This window comes from Nelumbo nucifera, chromosome 1, assembly GCF_055504915.1.
Source record: "Nelumbo nucifera cultivar China Antique chromosome 1, China Antique-T2T, whole genome shotgun sequence".
Taxonomy (NCBI): domain Eukaryota; kingdom Viridiplantae; phylum Streptophyta; class Magnoliopsida; order Proteales; family Nelumbonaceae; genus Nelumbo; species Nelumbo nucifera.
In genome coordinates this window covers 87,780,718-87,791,323 of record NC_142649.1, presented here as the reverse complement: position 1 = coordinate 87,791,323, position 10,606 = coordinate 87,780,718, and the positions used below count along the sequence as shown (strand labels likewise).

Here is a 10,606-nt window from a genome sequence, read left to right as displayed (position 1 = left end):
TCATACAAGTAGAAACACTGAAATATCAACATTTTAAAGAACATGATCCATCAGTGAACTGGAAGCGTAACTGATTTGGTCCAACCTTGTTTGATCGGGTTCTAATCCTACACAAAAGCAGTGAAGTGTCACCTGAACAGGTTGAAATATAAAGGGAAAATACTTTTCCTTGTATTACAACTGTTCCAGATAATTTGTGCAATTTAGGGTTAGAGCTAGAGTCAGACTGGGTGGTTTTTGGGTTCTATTATATTTTCATATCAACTTGATTGCATGGCCAAGTTGAACCGGTAGCGTGTCAAGGCCAAGTTCAATATTGCTCAACTCTCCATCTTAGTCCAAGCACAGAGCATAATTTGGAAACTCAACCCATTTAACTTATATTCCATCCCCTTTGCATATCTCAAGGGAGCATATGTTCTTTACTGTTTGAACCATTTATATATGTGATGATTCAGCAAGAACTAGATTTTTTTATCAATAACAAGAAGTAGATTTTCTTTCTTTCTTTCTTTCTTTATGGCTATAATGTGATTTCTATTCCTATAAGGCTGTGTTTGGTTGCAATGCAAATAAATTTGCACTGATGTAAAACCATGGCAGTGCAAATAATTTGAGTGTAAATTCTAACCTATTTTTGTTTCAAATTTTAGCATATTTTGTTTGATTGCAGTACAAATGAAGTAAAAAGTAAATTCTTTTCCACAGGTAAAGAATAATCATGCAGCTTTGCTGGCTTTATGTTGGTATTGGGCTTCTGATGGAGTGGGATCAAAGGTTTGCATTCCTTTTTATTATATGCTTGTTTCCTCTATTACTTGCATTGCAACTAATGTCTCTTGTGTTTCACAGTTTTTTTGTTCATATGTGGAATTTCTTCAAATCATATCAGCCTCATCTTCCAGCAAACATAATGTGGCCAAACTCCCCATCATTTGTAAATGGCATGCATAATAATCCCCCTATGCAATTGCATGGACTTCCTAGAGCACCATCTCATATGTTGAACATAGTTCTACCAATACATCACCATGTTGGATCAGCACCAGCTGTAGAAGCTTGTTGAAGAATGTGGCCATAGTCTTCAATTGCCTTCATTTAGGAAATCTAAACAATAAACTAAAATTGGATCAACACCATGCATAATAATCACCAATGTAGAAGCTTGATGAAGAATGTGGTTATAGTTTTCAATTGCAGCAAGGATCCAACCACTAGTTAATGCAGCGGTCAAACTAGCGAACTTGGTAGGTTTCAAACTAGTTAATGCAGTGAGATACCAAGATTTGACTATGTGTAGCTGCATTCTTTGCCGCGGGCAACTGCAGCCTTAAGGTACTTCTGAGATGTCTTGAACCGTAGAGTACAAAGATTGTGAAGGCCAAGTTGGTGCCACTAAACTGCATCATTTGGATCCTCTTCTATTGCCTGCTTTAGTGTGTACAGAGCTCGCTCTTCCACTTTCGTCAAATCATTATGTCCAGTTTCAAACGTTGCTGCAATTTCATACTGAGCCTTGTGAACCATGGCAAGTCCTGCCCATGCTATCCGAAGCTCAATTGTTGCAGAGTCCCCTTCTCTGAGTATTAAAACCATTTCATTTGCAGCCCATGAAAGTTGTTCAGTGGGATATTGAGACCTTTTTGTATCCTTGATACGATGGAGCGCAACAACATATCGAGTTGACATGCAATTAGGCTTCAGTTTTGCTGCCTTCTCCAGGCACTTTCCAACACTTTTATGATCACCAGCCAAATAGTATGCATTAGCAAGATTCACCTAGATATGTGCAGCCCTAGGATCTGATCTGACTGCAGCTAACAAACACTCTTTTGCAACATTTGCAGCCGCAACATGAGACATACAAGTTCCTTCACCAGCACTTGCCTCTGCACCTGCAACAACTGAACCATATTTACACAAAAGAAGAGATGCGTAATTGATTAGGGCCGTAGGATGGTTTTGATCTTTTAGAATCAAATCTTGAAAACATTTCATTGACAGCTCCAAGCTACCACTTTGAAGATAAGCAATCCCAAGATTTGCAAAGGAGTCCAAGTGGTCAGGAGCAATAGTCAACAAAGAGGATAAAACCGATATAGCACTCTGTAGACGATCGGTTCTAATAAGTAATAAATCAAGTTTATTCCAGACCGATGCTTGTCTAGTCTCTTATTGCACTGACTCCTTCAACTTAGAAATAATTTCTCCAAGTTTTTCATGCGTGAGTTCTTTATTGGCATAATGATCAATTGTACTTCCTAGCAGGAGGCACTATGCATGATGAATTTGAACCAAAGAAAGTAACTCAGGCCTGTCAATCTCTTCCTCACTCTGAAGTAATATTTTTGTTGCCTTTTCATATGCTGGCATTGCCTTCTGTGGCTGACCCAACCTCTGGTACATTAGGCCAAGTATAAAATGTGCATGGGCATTATTGGGCATCTTCCTTGCAACATGAACCAAACCAGTTTTAAGGCTGCTGACTTTTTCCTCACGGGATGCTGGAGCCCCTTGACAGTGTTGATCGGCATCCATATTAGGCCCACATTCAAGAGAACATTTGCCCTTGTTAATTCTTGAACGACACTTCCCCAGTTTATTTAACCGTTTAGCTTCTCCTTCTATGGCATCAACCACAATATCTTTACATACTGAGGTACTTTTCTCTCCACAATTTTCTTCCTTAATGCTCCTGGTGGAATCAAGAGGAGCGATGGAGGCACAGTCATCGCCATTGCTTTCGGGAGGGTTGATGTTTAGGTCAGCAATGACGACCTTGGAGTAGTTGCTCTTATTCTTCTTTGAACTCTCATCGATGGAATCCTCGACGACATCAGATTCCTGCTTAATCAGGACATTCTGGGTGGGCAACGACCTGTTGCTCGCCGGACGATTCTGCCTTGTCTGGTCGGCGACTGGTTGTGGTTGCAGCCCCTTCTGGGTTCCTTTCCATACTGGAAAAGTACAACTCCATCAAGCGCCTTAATTCTCGGACGTTGTCCTTGATCTCGCACACCTCCGTGCTGTTTTCCACGATCTTGAGCTCCAATTCATGAACCCTAGTCGTCAACTGCTCAAGGTCACCCATGACGCCTTGCTCTAATACCAAATTGTTATGGGCCCGTGAGTAGGATCTCGTCACGGGTCGGTCCACGGGGAAAACCACCTGTTTTCCCTTGTTCCTCCCTTTTCTTGAGGAACCTATCTTGGTGCCTTAATGGTGATTTGTTCAAGAGATCACCAACTCTCCTCTACTCTGTCTTGACTGAGAATTTCCATGCCTTTATTGAGTATTATCAGCTCCTTAAATAGGAGATTACAAGAGATAAGAGTCCTGCTTTTAGGAAGACTCCCTATTAATCTATACTATTGAACAGATAAGATAAGAACACTGAATAGATAGGACTCCCTACTGATCCTACTACTGAAAACAGATAAGCTAAGATAAGAACACTGAATAGATAAGATAGAATTGTATCTAGCTAGAATTAGATAAGATGAGAACTGAGAACACCCAATTACTGCTGCTGTCGGCGGCTATACTTCTTCCCAATAAGCGCGTCCACATCACCAACAGAAAGTGAGAATTCCAATCAGAGCCAACCCACCAAGGAACCTACTTCAGAATGCCAAAATCATGAGGCCCTGAAGGTTCTTAAACAGGTCTAGGTTCTAAATGGTTAACTTGGTGGGGGTCTACCATATATATACCAACGCAAGAGGAGATTCTCTTCTGAGAGAAGAAGAAGAAGAAGAAGAAGAAAGAAGAAACAAAGAAAAAAATAAACCCTGAAATCTATGTATTGACAAGTATTTTATATGAGACCATAAATAAAAAAGAATGTATATGACATATTTCTCAGTCAATTGATTCAGTATAACAAAGAAAATCTTTCTTCAGTTTTATTGATATTTCTTGTTTTAGGTTATTGAACGAGTTATTGTTTGGATAGGTTATAGTTAAACAAGTTATTGAACTTGTTACTTGGACAGATTATAGTTGAACAGGTTATTCAACCTATTATTTGGACAGGTTGTGTTAATGAGACAAAGTGTACAAAAAACATGGATTTGGGCCAAGGGGTAAAATTGGAAAGAGATGAAAAAAATAGCAATTTTCTCAGGAAAATGGGTGTTACAAAAGAACATGGAAAAATAAGAGATTTCATTTACCTGGATAAATCAAACAAAAAAAGAACATGGGCAAATGCACTTACCGAGGAAACACTTACCTGGGTAAGTGCATTTACCCAGGTAAATGTGTTTTTGAAAAAAGAACATGCCCTAAGTATTACCTTTCCACTGCTCTATTACATTAAGGGGGCATTAGTTTTTTAGATTTTGAGAGGGGGGAAAGTTGGTTAATGGGATTTTGATTCCCATTTACCAAAAAACCTATGTTCTTCTTTTAGATTTATGTAGGGACCAAGGAAAATTTATTTTCTGGGTATTACTTACCTAGGTAAGTGGTACCCATCTCCTAGGTGGGTAAATAACTTTTCCACTGGGGAAAAGTTGCCAACACTTGAATGGGACAAAAATGCTCCTTTTAGTAATTGAGTTTTATGGTTAAAATGGTCATTGCCTTATTTACATGGGAAATAAAAGAACATGAGTAAATGCACTTACCCGGTAAATTTTTCTTGGAAAACACTTACCTGAGTAAGTGAATTTATCTGTGTAAATAACTTACCGAAATGAAAATGGGGCCTAAGTGATGTGGATTTTTATTGGCGGTTGCAGATTTATTTTTTCTTGCAATCACAATGCAGGCAATGTGAACTCCATTATGTGAGAAAATAGCACCATGTTGGAGCCACATCAGATTAAAAAAAAAAAAAAAAGGTTCCACTATGATTTGGGAAAAGATCCCATATCTAAAAAACTTCTAACTAGTCATTCTAACTAGTCAACTGGAATTATAAACATGGCAGCTAATCAGGTCTTATCAAAATTCATTGGTGGGTTTTGATTGGTCAAAACTCTTCCCATAAACTGATTTCTCACAAATTGGCAAAACAAAAAAAGGGTCCATCTCAGAAAATGTCATTTTTAACTTTTGTGCAAATTTATTAAACTACCCTTATTGTTTAGCTAATTGACTAAGCATACCCTAGTGGTTGACTGTTGGCTAAGTATACCCTCACTGTTTCTAAAATTACCATTATCCTTAAAAAATTGACAGAAGGACTAAAATGTCCATTTTGCCCTTGCATGAAGCTCCGATTTTGCAGTGACATCCAAATCCCTGCGTCTAGGAAAATGTAGAGCTCAAAGGTGAAACCCTACAACACGATCTCAATTGATGTGAGAATGTAAATCGACTGATGGGAGGATTCTTCAATTTGGGTTTCACAAGTGATTTTGAAACCCTGTAAATCAACCGTGTTCACTGCTTCAGACAATAGTCATCGACTTCGACGACTACCGGGCGCAAGGGTAATCATCTGCGAGTCGTCGGGGGTGACTCATGGGAATGTAAATCGCTGCAAGTCAAATCGAGAACTGCCCCACCACTCCGTCATAATACGACTATTCAGAGCACTACCCCACCACTGTTCATCTCCCCCTTCCTCTTGATAGGGGGAGCAGCGGCAATGCGGTGATGGATTCTCTCCCTCTGGTCTCTTCTCTCTTACCTCCCTCTATCCCTCTCTCTCTTACCTAGGGTAGTTATGGAATAAATGCTTGGTGGTCAATCGAAGTAGAAGCGAATTGGGTTTGCGGACCGACTTGTGCTCGAGGTCGTTAATGGCGGCCATGGTGGGGGCGGTCTTGGAGCGGTGGAGATTGGTCTTGGTAAATGGAAGTCGTTGTCACAGATGTGCTCTCAGAGGTGAGATCAATGGGGTGAAGACGAAGAAGAACCTCTCAGGGTGAGATCGTGAAGGCGAAGAAGAAGAGCGGGAAGAAGAGAGAGAGAGAGAGAGAACCGTCCATTGTTGTTGCTCTCAGATTGAAACAGGGGAGGTAAGATCCTTGCTTGTTCGGTGCGACAATCTTGCTGATTTCAAGCCAGGGTTCTGATGGAGCCACTGACTTTAGCTCTGTTCCAAGTGTTGAAGGGAAGAGTGAGAAATCCAGCCTATGTTCTTCTCCAATGCTCTTTGTGGTCGACTGTCTGTTTAGATCATATCTTGTTTCATATAAGAAGAGGATAAACAGAAGAAAGAGGAAGATAGAGGGAAGAGAGAGATCGGAGGAGGGGGGGGTGCTGGTGTTCTTGCGAGGAAGATGACGAGGGAAATATTGGGTTTTAAAAAATTTTAATCGTCACATGATATTAGATATATATGGAATTTGACGGAATATTAATGGGTTAAGGATAAGGGTAGAGTTAGTCAATTGTTGAAATAATAGGGGTGGGGTGTAAGACAAAAATTATAATAAGGGTACAGTTTGTCAATTAGCTAAACAATAGTGATAGTTTAAGAAATTTGCCCTTAACTTTTTCCTTTTTCTCAAAATGTTTTTCTCGTATGGTGGTTGATGTGGTGTCTCCATAGGGGGTGTAAATGAATCAGATCATGGTTGAATTTGGATCAGCGGGATCTTTGGATCGGATTAGATAATAGGATCCAATCACAAATTGGATCGGATTTGGACCACCATATCCAATCTGATATATACACTATATATTTATTTATATATGTTATTTGTTTATTTATATTGTATTTTTGTAAATTTGTTATATTATTTATTTTTTTATAAAAAATGTATATATATATGATGAAAATAATTAAAAAGTACTTGCATTTTTCCTTTTCTCTATTTAAATTGGTGTATATTTTATTTTTTTTAATGATTTATTAATTTTTATAGAAAATAAATCGGATTGGATCAGATCCAAATATCCGTTTTCCCAATCGGATTTGAATTCAAGTCCATGCCTATTAAATCTGATCGAATCTTCGGATCAGATCAGACCGAATATGGATCTACAATTAAACATGTCAGTTCGAATTTGGATATACCTTGATTCGAATCCGATCCAATCCGTTTACATCCTTATGCCTACATTGCACCCTTTTCTCAAAAAACGGCAATGGAGAATCAAACAACACCATAAATAAATGTTTTCTCAAAAATTAAAAAAACACTGCCGTTTTTTGAAAAAAAAAAACATAGTGAAACCAAACATACCTCCTCAAGTATGAATATGCGTGGTAGATGAAACTTTGTATTATTCAAAAGGTGTAATACTCGTCGATTAAAATTGTCTCAATGATGCAGAAATTTGTTAAATTGGATACTCCATTTGCACCTTTTTTTCGCCATGATTTTGAAAACCAGAGCGGACCAAATGGTCCAACTGTCTGATCCAGGAACGTTCATAGCGTCGGGTCCGATTTTAAATTCAAAAACCGTTTGAACAGGGATTCAAATCGGACTGTCAGATCATTTGACACAAGAACCATTTCTGAATCGATTTTTAAAAACATGATATTAATCATCGAATACATGGACATATGTCTTATCCTGGTATTTATAGTGTTTGGGTGACTCTGACATAACTCATACCATATGCTATGATTTAATAATTTGAAGCCTTGAACGGTGCCTATTGTGCCACATTCTTGGTGGCGTTATTGCATCTCCGGTCCTTGCGGTTCAGCTGAAGCCCCATAAGCTTGTGGCCTTATCCACAGATTTCGTTGAGTTTACAAATATATATATTACCCACCCATTCATGGAGTCTTTGACATGGGAAACTGTCAAAGGCTGATGACGTGTCGAACATTGGTCCACAACAGGTAAACTACAAACCCAAGATATCAGTCAACTTTAATTCGACACCTGGCCCAGATGGGGTCCACTCGAAACCCGAATTTTGTTGCGGAGTTCATGGGTGTTGTATGGTAAACTCAAATGTGGCATTCCTCTGGATTTTGAAGAAACGGAGAGAAGAACAAAAAGAGAAGAGGGAGGTGAGAAGGAAGGGCATTCGAGAAGGGGGGGAGAGAAGAGAAGAGAGAGCTGAAGTCAAAGCTATCTTTCTTCTCTCCTTTTGTTTTTTCCTATTTCTTTTTCACTTCCCTTTTCCTTTCTTCAATCCTTCTTCAACCCATTATACCAATTACAGAACTCTTCTCTATTGAGGAATATTTCTGTTGTTTACGTCGAGGGACAGAATTTAAGGTGAATAAGGCCTGCTACAAAGAAGAATTCCCCTCTGTAAGATCAAATCTCTGCACCACCATCCTTCCAAATCTGTTCCACTGATACCTTAGCAGCAGCAGGTAAACCATTTTGCCCTTCTCATTTGGAATAATACAAATTACAAGCCCCAAAGTTTTATTCAGACCCGATCGGGGTGCTTGCTCGATTCCTTGCACCCCAAGATCATGGCTCCAAGCAAAATCCGAAAAGCCCTTGGCGCGGTCAAGGACAAGACCAGCATCAGCCTAGCCAAGGTCAACAGCAACGCCCTGTCCGACCTCGACGTCGCGATCGTGAAGGCCACACGGCACGATGAGCAGCCGGCCGAGGAGAAGCACATCAGAGAGGTCATCAACCTTACTAGCTACTCCAGAGCTTACGTTAGCGCCTGCATTAACATGCTCTCGAAACGTCTCAACAAGACTAAGAACTGGACGGTGGCGCTCAAGACACTCATCTTGATACATAGGCTCCTCTTGGAGGGCGACTCCGCCTACGAGAAAGAGATCTTCTTCGCCACCCGTCGGGGCACCAGGCTTCTCAACTTGTCGGACTTCCGGGATGGCTGCCACTCCAACTCCTGGGACTACTCCGCCTTTGTGCGAACCTATGCGCTGTACCTTGATCAGCGGATCGAGTTTCGAATGCAGGGTAAGCGCAGCCGGAGTAAGGCAGCTAGAAAAGAAGTCGCCGGCGAAGAGCCCAAGGCACCTACGTCCCTGCGCTCCACTCCGGTCCGTGAGATGAAGACGGAGCGCATCTTTAACAGGATTCAACACCTGCAACAGTTCCTCGAGCGTTTTCTGGCATGTCGGCCAACAGGCGAGGCCAGGACCAACCGGATAGTGATCGTCGCTCTGTACCCAGTTGTAAAAGAGAGCTTCCAGATATACTACGACATAGCAGAGGTAGTGGCCATCTTGGTAGATCGGTTTATGGAGTTTGAGGTCCCGAACTGCGTGAAGGTGCATGAGATCTTCACCCGGCTATCAAAACAGTTCGAGGAGCTCGATAAATTCTTCAGTTGGTGTAAGTCGGTTGGGGTTGCTCGTTCGTCGGAGTACCCAGAAGTTGAAAAAATAACCTCGAAGAAGCTCCAATTCATGGACGAATTAATTCGTGACAAGTCCATCATTAGCCAGAGCAGGAAAATCAGGAACCAGGAGATACAGACGGTAATAGTGGAAGAACAAACAGAAGAAGACGAAGAAGTTGTAGAAGACATGACGACGACTAAAGCTCTGCCGCCACCAGAGGAATCCTCTGAAGACATAGTTGAAGAAGTGAAGGAATTGGAGGTAGTGCAGGAGAGCAACGAACAACAAGAAGTAGATTTGTTGAATTTATTTGACGAGTCTGTTACAGTCGAAGATCAAGCAGACAAATTGGCTCTAGCCTTGTTTGATGGCGGTTGTGCATCAGCATCCTCAGAGCCTGCGGCAGCCACTCCATGGGAAGCATTCAATTCAGACGATTCGACGGACTGGGAGACGGCGTTAGTTGAATCAGCAAGCCATCTATCGAACCAGAAGATGGAGCTTGGGGGTGGTTTCAACATGTTGATGCTTGATGGAATGTATCAACAGCAAGCGGCCTCGAACGCGACCATGAGTCACTATGGAGCCACCGGGAGTGCAAGCAGTGTGGCGTTTGGCTCAGTTGGAATGCCGGCAATGTTGGCATTGCCGGCACCTCCGGCTTCTGGGGATGATGCTACAGCCACCACATCTGGTGGGGACCCGTTTGCAGCTTCTCTCTCGGTGTTGCCACCTTCTTATGTGCAGATGTCGGAGATGGAAAAGAAGCAGAAGCTACTGGTGGAGGAGCAGCTAATGTGGCAACAGTATGCAAAAGATGGAATGCAAGGGCACGTTCCAGGGACGAATTTACAGGTTAGCCCTTACAACGTAGGGGGTTGCACCCCCAGGTTATAAGGGCTTTGGCTGTTTATATAGGACACTAACGTGTTTTGAGAAAGGACGAGATAGGGGGAAGGGAATTTGATAAATGTGGGAAGGACATGTTTGACATAACAGAAAAGTATTGGTGGTCAAGCCTTTTAGGAGGGAGGAATGTACGGAATTTCTGTAATCTTTACCTTGTATTTTAAGAAAAACATATACATTTAATAAAGTTTTAACAAATGGCAAATTCGGATGTATATTTTGAAAACAATAACCAAAACAGTGACAGTGAATGGGAGAGATGTTCTGGTTTTTTCTAGACCAAAATGCCCTTCAATAAAAGCCTTTGTTCTCTTGGGTCTCCCGTCTCACCCTCTTTTCATCATCCATGTTTCCTCAGCTTCTGGGTCGTCGCATCAACATTCTGGCCAGGTTTGATTCGAGTTCGGGTCGATTTAAAGTTCGGAACAAGTTCGATTAATTATTCGAACTCGAGCTGGATTAATAAAAAATTTAGTTGAAAAGTTTGTAAGTTTGTT

The 10,606-nt window shown here is 41.1% G+C and overlaps 1 protein-coding gene and 1 pseudogene across 1 annotated transcript; one reads left to right on the top strand and one right to left on the bottom strand.

Annotated features, from left to right (window-relative positions):
* Nucleotides 1–1,263: 1,263 nt before the first annotated feature.
* On the bottom strand, nt 1,264–3,091 carry LOC104599631 (uncharacterized; annotated as a pseudogene).
* A 4,794-nt stretch (nt 3,092–7,885) lies between these two features.
* Nucleotides 7,886–10,314, top strand: LOC104599630 (putative clathrin assembly protein At4g02650). The gene has a single exon (XM_010262236.3). It carries the CDS (start codon nt 8,349–8,351, stop codon nt 10,095–10,097), a length of 1,749 nt encoding a protein of 582 aa, XP_010260538.1. The 5' UTR covers nt 7,886–8,348; the 3' UTR covers nt 10,098–10,314.
* Nucleotides 10,315–10,606: the final 292 nt, after the last annotated feature.

Bases quoted from the DNA above. Each gene is read 5' to 3' on its own strand.
- LOC104599630 (XM_010262236.3), top strand. From the start codon at position 8,349: ATGGCTCCAAGCAAAATCCGAAAAGCCCTTGGCGCGGTCAAGGACAAG.